The sequence below is a fragment of the Zalophus californianus genome, chromosome 4 (genome assembly GCF_009762305.2).
Source record: "Zalophus californianus isolate mZalCal1 chromosome 4, mZalCal1.pri.v2, whole genome shotgun sequence".
Classification (NCBI taxonomy): Eukaryota; Metazoa; Chordata; class Mammalia; order Carnivora; family Otariidae; genus Zalophus; species Zalophus californianus.
In genome coordinates, this window is record NC_045598.1 from 84,304,485 (window position 1) to 84,319,726 (window position 15,242).

Here is a 15,242-nt window from a genome sequence, read left to right on the forward strand (position 1 = left end):
GGTAGTTACTTCATCAGGTAACTTTTGAAATAAAAGGGCTGTTGAACAAAACCTGGAAGTGTATTGGTTATAGGATATATTTAATAAAAATCACTTATTATAATGGGATTAAATTTATAGAACAAAAGCTTAGAGCTTCATTGAGTAATGAGATTGTTTTGAAAAGCAGTTTTATTTGTTTGTTTAAAATAATTTTTTTAAAACTTTTGCAGGCACTTGGAGGCCTTGTAATAGCTGCTGTTATTAAATATGCAGATAATATTTTAAAAGGATTTGCAACCTCTTTATCCATAATATTATCAACACTGATATCCTATTTTTGGCTACAAGATTTTGTGCCAACCAGGTAATACATTCTTTTCTTTTTCTTTGTCTCTTATTAAGAATCTTAATAAGATCTGGTATGAAAATTTTGTTTTATTACAACTTTTGAAGGATCAAGGAAATATAGTAAAAAATCCATTTAGTGGTCTTTTTTTTATTTTTAAAAAATTATTTAAATTCAATTTAGTTAACATATAATGTATTATTAGTTTCAGGGGGAGAATTTATTTATTTATTTTTTTAAGATTTTACTTATTCATTTGACAGAGAGAGACACAGCCAGAGAGGGAACACAAGCAGGGGGAGTGGGAGAGGGAGAAGCAGGCTTCCCATCGAGCAGGGAGCCTGATGCGGGGCTCAATCCTGGGACCCTGGGATCATGACCTGAGCCAAAGGCAGACGCTTAACGACTGAGCCACCTAGGCGCCCCCAGGGGGAGAATTTAGTGATTCATCAGTTGCATATAACACCCAGTGCTCATTAAATCACGTACCCTCCTTAATGCCCTAGACCCAGTTACCCCATCCCCTACCCATCTCCCCTCCAGCAACCCTCAGTTTGTTTCCTAGGGTTAAGAGACTATGGTTCACCTCCCTCTCTGTTTTTATCTTTTTTTTTTAACATTTTTAAATTTAAATTCAATTAATTAACATATAATGTATTATTGATTTCAGAGGTACAGGCCTATGATTCATCAATCTTATATAATACCCAGTGCTCATTACATCACATGCCCTCCTTAATGTCCATCACCCAGTTACCCCATCCCTCCACCTCCTCCTCTCCAGCAACCCTCAGTCTGTTTCCTTTCCTATCATTTAACTGTCTTCTAAAACAGATTTCAAACTAAATGCATAAAAGAAAATCTTCCACTAGAAAGTTTTTTATACAAATTTGTCTAGCCAGAATTTTCCCAATAGATTGGAAAATTTTTTCCAAACCTTTTTTCCCAAAGTAAAATGTCATATAAAAAAGTTCATAAGTCATATAAAGTCATAAAATAAGTCATATAATGGCATTTTTATGTGCAGAATTGATATAGGTAAACCCAGGAGAGTAGATAACATTCTTTTTTTTTTTTTTTAAAGATTTTATTTATTTATTCGACAGAGTGAGAGAGTACAAGCAGGGAGGAGTAGTAGAGGGAGAGAGAGAAGCAGGCTTCCCGCTGAGCAGGGAGCCCGACGCGGGGCTCGATCCCAAGACCCCGAGATCATGACCTGAGCCGAAAGCGGACGCTTAACCATCTGAGCCACCCAGCGCCCCATGTAGATAACATTCTTAAAGAGGATAGTTTATGTAGAGAATGTGATGCATGAGAAAACTCTTAGGTGGTGGCAGGAAGAAGAGTGGTTGGGAAGAGAATTGCAAAAGGAATGATGGGTGAGGCAGGAGACCCTGGATATGTGGTGTCATGGATGCCAGGGGAGGAGACGGAGTCAGGAAGAATGAAGTGTGATTAATACCCATTACAGCTGGTATTGAAGGTCCTATTATTTTTTTGTAATTACTAATTTATAATCCCCAAGTAATGAGATTATATTTTAGTGGATTCCGGGTTACTAGTCTTGGTTTTCCTCTAACTTCACTCCCCTCCTCATCTTCTCAACCTCTAAACTTTGGAGTCTCCGAAGGATCTGTCCTTGAACCTCTTATTTACACTCACTCCCTTGGGTGATCTGTATTCCCAAGGCTTTAAATACCATCTATATGCTGATAACCTTCCCTTCCTTTCTTTCTTTCTCTCTCTCTCTCTCTTTTTCTTTCTTTCAACTTTCACATTTTAATTTGAATTCTAGGCTTGTATATTTAATTGCCTATTTGATATTTTCACTTGACTGTCTACTGCATAATTCATTCCCTATCCTTATAAGGGTTTCCCAATTTAGTAAATAGCAGGACCTCCATTCTTCCAGTTGCTTATGCCAAAATTCTCCTTGACTTAAACAGGAACAGTTCATCCACAGTAACCTAAGAGAAGGTCTGTAGAGATGAATGTAGACAGACTTAGAAAGTTAAAATATATGGAAGTTCTTTATCTGTTGAGTGAAGTAAGAAGTAAGGTCATCAACTTCTCTTTACCCTTCGCTCACACATCATTCTAATGTAGAAATAAAGCCTGTCGCCTCTTCCTTTTTAATATCTCCAGAGTCAACCATTTCTTATAACTTCCATTGCTACCACCCTGGTACAAGGCATACTCATTTATCATTAAGGAAATAGTCTCTTGATATATCTCCTTGCTTCTTTTCTTGCTCTGTACCCCTATAATGTTCTCCATTCAGCAAACAGACTGACTATTTTCAATGTAAATTAGGTATCACCACTCTGCTCAGAAACCTTTTGCTTTCCATGTTACCTAAAAGTTGTCATTATTAATGGCCTATTTGATATGGCCCTCAGCTACCTTTCTGTCCTCATCTGATATTACTTTCCTCTTGTTCACTCCTTCTTTCCTTCCTCTCCTTCCTTCCTTCTTTCATTTCTTTCTTTTTTTTTAATTTACAATAACCTCTTTGCCATAGGCTTTGACTTGCCCTTCAGTCATCTTTAAATACTCATCCCCTATATATTCCACATGACAAACTCCCTCACATCCTCAGGTCTTGGCTCAAATTTACTTTATCAGGAGACCTCCCTAAATAAAGGAGCACCCCCCCCTCCATTCTAACATTCTTTCCTCCTTTCTTCAGATTTATTACCATTTTATAAGTCAGCAAGGCCAGAGTTTGGCCTATAATAGGTACGCTGTGTGTTTGAATGAATGTTCAAGATCTTAAAATTTTAATACAGCTAGTAAAATTCATTTGTGTTATTGAGAGTGAGATAAGATTATGGATGGAATGTGGCAGCAACAAAACATAATATGCTCTTTATATTTCTATATTGAACATTTATGGTTTCATTCTTCTAGCAACCTGGATAATAGGTCTGGGACAGGCATGTTGAAATGCATAATTTCTCTGGGGCATGAATTTTAAAGTATTTCTGTTTCCAGTTTGGTATGGGAATGAATTGCTTAGCTAGTGAGACCAGCCTAACAATTAGGACCTATATCTTAATGATGCTTTAGCTTCTATTCATTAAATGGGGAAATTATGTGCTGGTGTATTATTTGAGTATGTTTGGAACTTTATTTTAGATGTTTTGGAACTGTAGATTTTTAGGGTACATTGAAAAAGGCATACCTTTAAAAAAAAACATCTCATATAAGGCTGACTCAGGGTGTTAACTTTTAAATCTTTGAATCATGCAGGGAATAAACAATAAACAAGTAAATGAAAAGGTAAATCAGTAGAGGGACAAAAGAGAAGTAATTTGTCAATAAGATATATACCTGCATGTAAATCCATGTTTCTGAGGGACTGTGTAAGGTATGTTGGGATGAAGATAAAAAGAGAAAAGACAATGATTCTGTTATTATTGAATGAACGAATGAATGAATGTTTTGACACTGAGTCATGAAGGAGATGGATTATTTTTCTTATAGTATAACTAGACCCTCTATCTTTATGTATTCTTATTGTTGTGAAGAACATCTCTTAAGCAATAAATCCAGTGACCTCTATTCCAAATGTATTAATGTATTTTCCTTTGTTATCCCCATTTCACTTCCTAAAACTGTTTTTTGTTTTATTTTGTTTGTTGTTTTCTCAGAAGTGATTCCCCTGTACTCCCTTTCTGACTGCTCCTTTAGTACCCTATCAATCCTTACTCTTTCATTCATCTCATTCACTGCCATGTCTTGTTTGTCTTCTCTGTGAAGATAAGTCCCAACTTCACTTCCACTCTAGATCCCTATTTTCAGCTGACTGCTAAACATCTCTATTGATATATCACCAGTATTCCCTTTCCTAACTTACTTTTCTTGTGTTGATTATTTTGCTTATTGGTATTAACCATCCTTGCATTTAGGCTTGTTCATTCTTCCATCAAAAATTCACTGTGTGTCTTCCTTTCATTCTGCCAGATCCTGGACAAACAGGAATGTATGAATGAGATAGGATTTCCTCTCCTCAAGGAGGTCACAGTGATTAGAGAGGTAGACATGTGAATAAATGAGAATTTTATGATCAGTGCATCAATGAAGTATATATACAATTCTGTTGGAAATCAGGTGCTCAAATCCTTGAAACAGTCATTGTATTCTGATAGTTTTTTCCCAACAAAATTTTTTCTTTCAGAACCATCTAAAAATAGCTGTCTTGACAAGTGGAGGTTTCCTGACATTATTAGGTATTCTAGTAGATTCTGTTAGAAATTTCATAGAATTGGGGTGCCTGGGTGGCTCAGTCATTAAGTGTCTGCCTTCGGCTCAGGTCATGATCCCAGGGTCCTGGGATCAAGCCCCTCATCAGGCTCCCTGCTCGGTGGGAAGCCTGCTTCTCCCTCTCCCACTCCCTCTGCTTGTGTTCCCTCTCTTGCTGTGTCTCTCTCCATCAAATAAATAAGTAAAATCTTAAAAAAAAGAAAGAAAGAGAAAGAGAGAAAGAGAGAGAGAGAGAGAAAGAGAGAAAGAAAGAAAAAGAAAGAAAGAGAAAGAGAGACAGAGAGAGAGAGAGAGAGAGAGAAAGGAAGGAAGGAAAGAAAGAAAGAAAGAAAGAAAGAAAAAGAAATTTCATAGAATAGATTCCTGCAGTGGGTAGAAAATTGGATCAGACAACTTTTCAGTTGAGCTCGTGATTCTCTGTAATTCCAGAGGTCCAGAAAGCTAGGCAAAGGTCAGAATGCCTGACAAAGAAAGTTTTCAGTCAGAAGCTTATCCAAAGCCTAAATAATTATGAAATATTCCTATGTGGTAATTTTCTTCAAGAGGTATTGTAGGAAGTTTTATGTTATCATAAACTTACATGTGTACCTGCATCCAAGGCTTTTGAAAAGTTGCCCATTTACATAAAACCAACACTAGATATTTATCACAGCAGATAATTATTGAGCTCCCTCTATATCCTAGGCACTTGGGGTATAATGATAAATGAGGAGCACGTGGTTAAGCAGGGGTGCAGACGTGTCAATAATGCATCATTTAATATGGTTTAATAAATGTGATCATGGAGTACCTCTGCCTAGGGGAATGAGTCTTGGAGACATTAGACCTGAGTTATGAATAATCAATTTTCTTGGGAGAAAAGGCATTGCAAGCAGAGGGAGTAGCATCCACAAGGACACTGTCCTGAAAGGCACACTGCGTTCACTGAATGGAGTGGCTGAATTATAGATTGGGTGGATGGAATATGGGAGATGAGGTCAGAGGGACCACATTAGGAAGGGCCCTCTATGTTATAATAAGGGTTGTGATCTTTTTCCTTTACAGAACAAATGTTTATTGTTGTAAAGCTCATGGGAGTGACTTTGAACTGTTAATAGAAGCTTTAAAACCAAGACTAACTCATGTCCCTGTAATAGTACTTTGGAGAATATACGTCTTAAAAGTTAAGATTGGTATTCACTTTATGTCCACTTTAAGTTCCAGTACCAGTTTAAATTCGTTTCCAGTTTACAATAAGGTATATTATATCCCTGGATAGATAAAATAAAGACTAAACCAAGTCTTCCTGCATTTAATTGAATTTCATTTTGTAAAGCATCCTATGAAATTGGTCCCGAGTTTTGCCTATTACTACCTTGGATTTTAAACTGAACTTTTACTAAAAAAAAAAAAAAAAAAACTTTGGTCTCAAAAGAATGCCATTTTCCATTTATATTTTCAAATATTTAAAAGTTGAGATCTTTTTTTTTAAGATTTTATTTATTTATTTGATAGAGACAAAGTGAGAGAGGGAACACAAGCAGGGGGAGTGGGAGAGGGAGAAGCGGGCTTCCCACGGAGCAGGGAGCCCGATTCAGGGCTCGATCCCAGGACCCTGGGATCATGACCTGAGCCGAAGGCAGATGCTTAACGATGTAGATACCCAGGCGCCCCTTAAGTTGAGATCTTTTATTATTCAGTGTATTGCAGGCAAAAGACATATTAAGGGGAAATACATTTAAAACATCTTTGCTTTGGGAGACAATACAGTGCAGTGGATGAAAGTACGGGCTCTAGAGTCAAACATACCTAGCTTTGAATCTTGTCTTCCTCTTAAAGTTGTAGGACTTTAAGCAAGTTACTTAAACTCTCTAGCCCTCAGTTTCCTCGTATATAAAAAAATGAGGGTAATACTAATACTTCATATGGTGGTTATAAGAACGAAATGAGATGCATGTAAAACACTTGGCTTGAATACCTAGAATGTAGTATTTGTTAGCTGTATTACTGGAACATTTTTTCCCAAGTTATAATTGTTTTTATAAGAGAAGAAATAGAAGTTGTTTTGCTTTTAATCTGATTGTCTCTTTTTCATTTTTTCTTCATCTATTTAGTGTCTTTTTCCTTGGAGCCATCCTTGTAATAACAGCTACTTTCCTATATGGTTATGATCCCAAACCTACAGGCAATCCTACTAAAGCATAGTCGTATACTATCTTTAACTGGTTTTTCACAATGGTGCACTAGGAATGTCAACATTAATCTTGCATAGAGGACTTCTACAGATTCTAAGAAGACATCATCATGCTGAATCTCATATTGTTCAAATGGTTTGAAAATATAAAAGTTTAAGGATAAAAAATATGTGTATATGTTAACGAAATACCAATTACATCTAGAAATCAAAGCTTGGAACTATTTCCAGGGATTGGATTAATTATTGGAGAAAACTTGAAATCTGGGTTTAAAAAGATTTGACCTTTTGATTGCTGCAGAAATGCCCTATGCACTCTTTGCAAGAGCCCACAAGTGTCAGATACCAATTTTTGCAAATTATCTATTTAATCTTATTAAATTTTTTTTATCTTTTTCTGTACAGAAATATCAAATCACATGGAATATTCAAAGTTTGAAAATTATAATTATAATTGCCTATAAAGCTGTGAAGAAATAGAAGTATGATTTGAAAAACATTTTCATGTATCTGAGATTTTTATATTTATACAAAAGATAACTAAAGAAAGGATTGCTAAATGTCATTTGTTCAACTACATAAAAATCGATAAAGTTACATCCTGGGTCTAATTTGTGAGAGAATAAAATTCGTATTTAAATTTAGTGTAGGGAAATACACACATCTATTTCTCCATCTACATTTTAAGATCTTTTCGTGCTTTGAAACTGCTGAAAGCAATCCAGTTGCTCCTGGGCTAGATAGTAGCCAGAGACTATTGCACTAATGGAGTTTTGTCCTTAATCTTCTAATTGTATTTCTTTTCTGTAAATCAGATAAATCCTTAATATTTCTTTAAATTAAACTTCTATATGTGGTAGTTTCCATTAAAATTTCAAAATGAATTTAAAAGGATTAGTCATTTAATAATTTAAAATAATTATTATTGTCTAATATCTCCACTTGGAGAATTTTGAACTATCAAAGCATATTCTGTACACAACTAAAATGTTTTTAAATGAACATTTTGGTCATTGATCTGTAAAAACTTCCTTTAATCTACAACTGTTAAAAACAACAACCAAAATAATAATAGTATAGATTTCAACTAATTGAGACCAAAATGACCTTTCTTAGAGACATTCCGGATTGCCATGATATTATATTATTTTAAATGGCACTGTAGCTGTAAACTCAAGGCTGCTCAGAACTTTTTGGCCTCTCATAAACCCACCATCCCAGGAATACTCTGGTCACATGTCTGGGAGAGGTAGCGAATTCTGAGCTCCCTTTCTGTGGCCCTGTAAAAGCTGCTGGGAAGGAGCCACCACTTAGATTTAAGATAGTGGTTTCTTTTCCATTTTGATTAGCACTGGAGTTGAGGTTGTAAATTACATGAGTTATTTAATAAATTGGCTCAAGGGGGAGAGAAAATATAGCAAAAATGGTAAAGTGAATTGTTGGGCAAGAATACTTTCTAAAATTGGAGTATGGATTTAATTTAATTATTGACTATAGATAGAATTACCTATTATGTATAAGAAGTATTTTACTTTATTTTTTCATTCATGCTTTATATATTTTTAAAAGTTTCCCAATCTAACAGTATAAAAACTGTAAAAAAAATAAATATTTTTATAGAGTTATAATGGATTTTGTTAAATAGAATTTGGCTCAAAAATTCTGTGTTACAAACTTTTGGGTACTTTTGGCTTATTAGGACTGGCTGTGTTCCTTTACTTATGCAAACCATGTCTCTGCAGGACACAGGCCTAATCTGTTCCATTCTGAGTTTAAAAGTGATTAAAATTACAAAATATCTTAAATCAGTTTGCTGGTGATTCCAAATTGGAACTAACTAAACATTCTGGAAGCCTGATTGATTTAGCCCTATGATTTTCAGTGACCATCTTTTAGAGTATTTGTTTAATAACTTTACCACATTCTGAGCGTGGTGTTTTTAGATTGTAACAGCATTCAGACATCTTATTATCTACTGCTGAGTGAAATCTAAGCCCTACAAATGCAAAGAATTCAAGAGTACATATAAAGATTTATGTTCAGCCCACATGGAAGTACTAGTTAGGTACTAGTATGTATTAAATCAGTGTACATTTACAACTAATTGTTATTTCGGGCTGAGTGTCCCTTCAAAAAATGATGAAAGCAAATATTGGATATCAAGACATGTTAGTTACCATAATATATTTTCTGGTGTCCAAAATAACACAATTTTAAGATTCCCACTAAAGTTTATAAAAATATAATCAAGAGTTGTGAGAAAGGACAAAGTAGTCTAAAGCATATTTTCAAACCAAACTTTTATTAGACAAGCTTAATTTATACTTTGCTTTTCTAGTAGGCTTAAAGATGTTATTAGAGATTGGGTTGTGTAGCTTATAATTTTTAATTCATAGAGAAAGAATCGTATTTGAGAAGGGGGGCCTGTATCCTAGATCATGTCATTTATACAGATAATGCCATTTTCATATGTCTGTGTGGTGTGTGTTTTGATGACCTCCAAAAGCCTTATTGTATCAATCTTATATAATGATGACTTCTTGATTATTTAAATTCTTACTTTTTAAAGTTTACTTGTTATCTCTCAACTACTTTGTTCATTATAAAAATGCCCTAATTCATGGGAGAAAAGTGCCAGTTGATAGTTCTATTAAAAAATAAATAAAAAAAATAAAATAATAAAAAATAAATAAGAATATGGTATTTGGGAAGAAAAGTTTGAAATTCAATATGTAGATGTTTCAACACAGTAATATCACCACTTCTTTAGCAAGTGTTTTTAGGGGAGTTGTAGGCTACCTTTATGGCAGAAACTGTAGTTTAGAGATGCAAAACTTAAATGTTTACATCAACTTATATTGAATGTCACAATTTCATAGAAGGAAAGGTAGTTTAATATTAAAACTAGATTCTAAGGAGACAAGAATCTGAAAAGAAACTAATTGACTTTGTGCCCAGTAGACTGAGTAATATTGATTATTCTTAAGAATTGATACACTTTTCCTACATATCAAATTATTGGACTTTTAAAATGTCATTGTATAGTCATTCAACTGAGTTTTGTTTTTAAAAATAGGGTTTAGCATCACTTATTTTATTTACACTTTCATTGTTATTTAATTACATGTGGATGTATGCTTTACATAAGAAAAGGTTTATAAATTATTTATGCTATATTGAAAGTCATCTTAAGAATCTCCCAGATATGTAGCATATTTAAAGTAATTACAGGACCAAAGAAAAAGCACCTTTATCAAAATCTGGTCCTACGTGCCTTGCTTTACCAAATACCTGACTTTTCTGGAGGATATTACTGTAATTCACTACTTTGGACACATGGGGAAATTGACGTTTTACGAATAATATAATTCAATTTTTTGGATGTTTCAACATTTGCTCTTTAAATCCATTATCTAACAGAATATTAAAATAGGTATATTATATAAACATTAGTAAACAGTACTTATTTAAATAAATTATGCACCATTGCTCCATCATTGAGCTTTTGAAACTTCAACAAATGTATATAGCTGTCATTTGGTTGTTTTATTTCTTATTATGAGATATAATTTACTGTGATTTTTAAAATATTTTTTTAATGATTTGAATTCTGAATTTGTTTATATGTTTATGTATTTCATTTGTTTAGAAATCCTTTGAGTTTGGGAATGTGATTTGTATATTTAAATTTTTTATGGACATAATTTAGAGGAATGTATAAATTCTTCTTTTGTTAAATGGCTTTTTAATGGATCAATTTCTCTTTGTCATTTTTTGGTACCCAGTTATCTATTGAGTAGATTAATGAAAAAGATTTTCGTAATTAACCATATAAATTTCTTCCTATATTTCCTTGTTTCCCTTTTCATCCGTGTTTGACTTAACTGAATTAGACTCCTTACCGTACATCGGAATGACTCCCTGATCCTTTCCATATCTCTCTAGTTACCTTTATCATGTGTGATCTTCCTTCCTTTTTTCTAGCCTATGCTCTAGCATGGAAGACTGGGTTTTACTTAAACTAGTTAGAACCGCTCTGTGTGATAATAGCCTAATTTTTTTGTTCTTGTTTTAAATAAATTATCTCTTTGCTAGCCTCAAGGTTAAGTAATTACAGTAATTGGTATATATTTTCTTCATAAATCGTTGAATATAATTGCTTCTATCATGACTATCAGTTCAGTGCATAGAAATCAAATGATAAGCAATATAAAGGATTTCATTTCCACCTCTATTAGTGAAATAACCTTGTACAAAATGCTTTGTTTTAAAAGATCACTAAAGACTATCAGCATTTTATTTATTTATTTAAGAATATCAGCATTTTAAAAATGGATACTTTGGTTTCTTCTTGTGAAAAGAATTAACTGAAAATCTTTTCATCTTTTCGGAATTGGAATACTTCTTTTGTTGGAAGTATGTCACAATCCTTGAATCTCAGTGCTATGCAAATACACCTCATAATTCAAATCTTATAATTACTACCATTCAACAGAGTCATATAGTGACCAGCATTAGTAAATGGTCTTTCTTACGGTTCTTAAAAGTTCTGAATTCCTTCAAAGCAGGATTGATTATTACATATATGTTCCAGAAAAAAAAATAGCAAAGAGTAAATAACTTGGCTTCAAACGCCAAAGATATGAAATTCTACTATAGTAGAGAGTGTCTTGGTGACTGCAAGTTCATGCGTTTCCCAAATTTACCTTCAGGTTCAATAATTCACTAGAAAGACAGAACTTACTGAAAGCTATTACACTCACAATCACATTTATTACCAAGAAAGGATGCAAATTTGAACCAGCCGAAGGAGAGGCATATAGGGTAGAATCTAGGAGGGGTTCATATTCCAGTTGTCCTTTCCATTTGTCTACTCCCTGTGGGGTCCTGGACAGTGTTACTTATTCCTGGCCACAGTATACACACAATATTGCCAATCAGGAAAGCTCACTCATGCTTTGGTGTCCAACTTTTTATTGAAGCTTTATTATTTGGCATGATTGATTCTTTGCCCACAGGGTTGAACTCTCCAGCCCTGCCCCTCCCTGGAAAACTGGCTGACATCAAGTTACAGGGGTTCATCCTGAGTCAGCTTGTTAGCATAAATTATCAGGTATGAGGTCCTAAAGATGTAGGCCAGAACTTTCTTTGGGTAAAGCCAAATTCCTTATTACACAGTGACCATTTGTGTCTATACACATTCTTCTGAATTGATGAGGATGACACAAGCAATGACTTTTACACTTTATGATTTTAATTTCAGAAGTGTTGTCAAATGATTTTGAACGTATGACTTGAGGGTAGAAAAACGTTTATAATCAGATGCAGTGCTAAGTCGCACATACAGTATTCATTTAGTTTTCAGTTCTGATATTAAATGACTTTATGAATGCTGAGCTATTTTTTAAGAACAATAAATTATACTGTATATTAATATACAATTTGAGCTTATTTATTATTTTATATTTTGCCATTTGAAAATTACAACATGAATGTCTCTCTGGAGGGACTTCTTGCTTTAACTGATACTTATTTTTTTAAAAGTCTTAATGGTAATACAGTATTTTATTCTGTCCATTAATAACTAATATTTGAGAACATTTATATATTAATAGAATTTAGAAGAAGTTCAACTTGCTTTTTTTGATGACATTCCAGTACTGGGTATAAATAAGAGATAGTCAAAATAGTTATGGTCAAAATTATTAACGTCAAAAACATAATAAATGCTTGGTTTTAGTCTATATAGAATTCAGTTTTTGGCATAAAGTTCTTTGACTGTAAGAAAGAACATTTGGTTTACTTCACTAATAGGAGTATCTCTTAATGCTGGTATGGCCTTTTCTTAGTATGTCTTCTGCTCTTGATTTTTAGCATAGTTATCTATGATTGTATGGATGGAGTTGAATGAAGTATTCATGTTTATTCCAAATAAGGGTACATAACCAGTTACTATAGTAATGACAAGGTAGGTGGGCAGTGCAACCGCCCAATATTTTTGAGACCAATAGGTTAAGCCTAAGGAATTTAGCGAAGATTCAGGAATAAAAGCCCACAAGATATATACTATGAAGCCAAAATGAGAGCTTAAGTAAAGAACAAGCCATAAATCACTCTCTCTGGCAGTGGTGGTGATGAATTTTCCACCATTTTCCCTGTGCCTTTAGATAATCTTGGGTCCTTCAGGCACACTCAGGCCCCTCCTGGCAGTTCAGTCACTTCCGCACCAAGTCAATTTTAAGCTGATTTTAAATTACCATTAATCATCACTATTATAAGAAAAAGTTAACAGAATAAAACTGATTGATACCAGTTGTTCCTTTGGCTTGACAGTAGGGCTTCACTGTTGATAGGTCCACATTTCTAGTAATCCTTTGCTAGGGTTAAGCATCAGCCCTCCATTGGATCTAACCAATTTTTCATTTATGAGTTCATTTACATTTATTTGCTTAGGATTTCTAATATATAAAAATAACTTCTTTAAAACAAACAACATATTATTCCTTTGGAAATAGTCTATCAGAGAAATACACTTTCATCCTTTTTTAAGTAGACCTCACTGAAGATTTAAAAGAACAATGGACATTGTTATAGTGTTTGGGAGAAATCATCTGAAAATACTCTCTTGTTAAAATGTGCTTGAAATGTAAAGTATTTAAGGGGTTTAAATTTGCTAAATTAGACTTCTGTATTTTTAACAAAATCTGTGAATGTGCTTGTTTTTATGTGTTTGTTCTCTTAATTGACACTGCATGTAAAAAGCATGATTTCTAATAATTGAGGGTTTACATTTTCTCCTTCAGGCTAAAGTTTTATTGTGTGCTATTCTGTGTGGGTAGTAAATACAGCAATTAAAAATTGTGATACTAAGAGCTTTTTCTAATATATGCAAGCTCCTTCAATAGGTTTTCTAAATATTATAGCCAAAGTAGAGTTATATTTGTTGGGTGATAGAGAGTTATAGAAAATCATGACAGGAGATGAGTCCATGTTTCAATTTATGACTTTGAAAATATTGCTGTGAATTTTAGAGTTTTAAAAGCTGAAGTCCACTTTGGATATTATGTGCATAATGCTCCAAAATTCCATTACTTAATGTTATTTGTCTTCATTTACTTTATAGGGCAGGTTTGTTTTTGTTTTGAATATTTTATTTTTATAATATTAATTGTCATTTTAATGGCTTCAATCATGCTATGACAGATTTTGCCAGATTAGGTTTGAAAAATTCATGTGTTATCTCCATGCATTCACAAAGTAATCATTGCTAAAGACTCTTTTTTCAGTTTAAATTTCTTCAGCTTTTCATTTTGAAAAAATTTAAACATACATAAAAGTTGAAAGAATGGTATACTTATTTACTCTTCACCTAAATACAACGTCACATTTTGCCATACTAGCTTTATCAGGACACTTTATTCCTAAATACTTCATGCATATCCTAAAAATAAGGACATTTTCCTATTTAACTCAATACCATTTATCATACTTAAGGGAATTTAAATTATCTTGATTGTTATCATCTAAGTTCATATTCAGATACTTCCAATTGTCTTAAAAATGACTTTACATTTTTTTTTGTTTTTGAACCAGGATGCAGTTGAGGTTCATACTTTGTATTTGATTGTCTTTTTTTTTTTAAGATTTTATTGATTTATTTGACAGAGAGAGACACAGCGAGAGAGGGAACACAAGCAGGGGGAGTGGGAGAGGGAGAAGCAGGCTCCCTGCTGAGCAGGGAGCCCGATGTGGGGCTCGATCCCAGGACCCTGGGATCATGACCTGAGCCGAAGGCAGACGCTTAACGACTGAGCCACCCAGGCGCCCCAGTATTTGATTCTCTTGCTAGTTTAGAAGATCCCTCCCTTCATCCCCTTGGTTTTTTTCCCCCCATGATGTGACTTTTTAAAGAATCTAAATCACTTTGCTCCTATCCTTGATCTGTCTGTATCCTTTGACTTGTTCCCTTTATTCTTTGTATTTCCATTGAACTGGAAGTGGAGTCTGTAGGTTTGATTAGCTTCAGCTTAAATGTTTTCGTAAAGAATATTTCATAGGTGATCTTGTAGATTTTATATTTTACCATACTGAAAACACATAATTCTAGGTTATCTCACTATTGAAGACGATAATCATTTGGTCAAGGTGTTGACTACGAGATCTTCCCATTGTAAAGGTAATTTTTTTTTTCCTGCTTAGTAATTAGTAATCTCTAAGGCAATGTTTTGGCACCATGGGAATATTCTTTTTCTAACAGCCTTCAATAACTTTAGCATCAATTGATGATTCTTAGCTGAATCATTTATTACATTACACTGAGGTGCAAAATGGTGATTTAAAATTTTTTAATTTTAAGGGGTGCCTGGGTGGCTCAGTCGTTAAGCATCTGCCTTCGGCTCAGGTCATGATCCCAGGGTCCTGGGATCCAGCCCCGCATCGGGTTTTTGATGTTTTTTTTTTCTTTAAGATTTTTAT

General features: G+C 33.8%; 1 protein-coding gene and 1 pseudogene across 3 annotated transcripts in view; one reads left to right on the forward strand and one right to left on the reverse strand.

The window, feature by feature from the left end:
• Positions 1 to 10,823, forward strand: part of SLC35A3 (solute carrier family 35 member A3) — a 55,619-nt gene extending 44,796 nt beyond the window's left edge. The window contains exons 7-9 of one of the 3 annotated variants that reach the window (XM_027584695.2): positions 213 to 346; positions 4,509 to 4,560; positions 6,688 to 6,772. In XM_027584695.2, the coding sequence (XP_027440496.1) occupies positions 213 to 346; positions 4,509 to 4,518 (144 nt within the window). In that variant the 3' untranslated portion in view covers positions 4,519 to 4,560; positions 6,688 to 6,772. Of the gene's footprint in view, positions 1 to 212; positions 347 to 4,508; positions 4,561 to 6,687 lie in introns of all 3 variants that reach the window. The other 2 variants (XM_027584777.2, XM_027584607.2) reach the window with 2 other exon arrangements.
• Positions 10,824 to 11,940: 1,117 nt separating this feature from the next.
• LOC113917266 lies at positions 11,941 to 14,005 on the reverse strand (annotated as a pseudogene).
• Between the last annotated feature and the right edge of the window lie 1,237 nt (positions 14,006 to 15,242).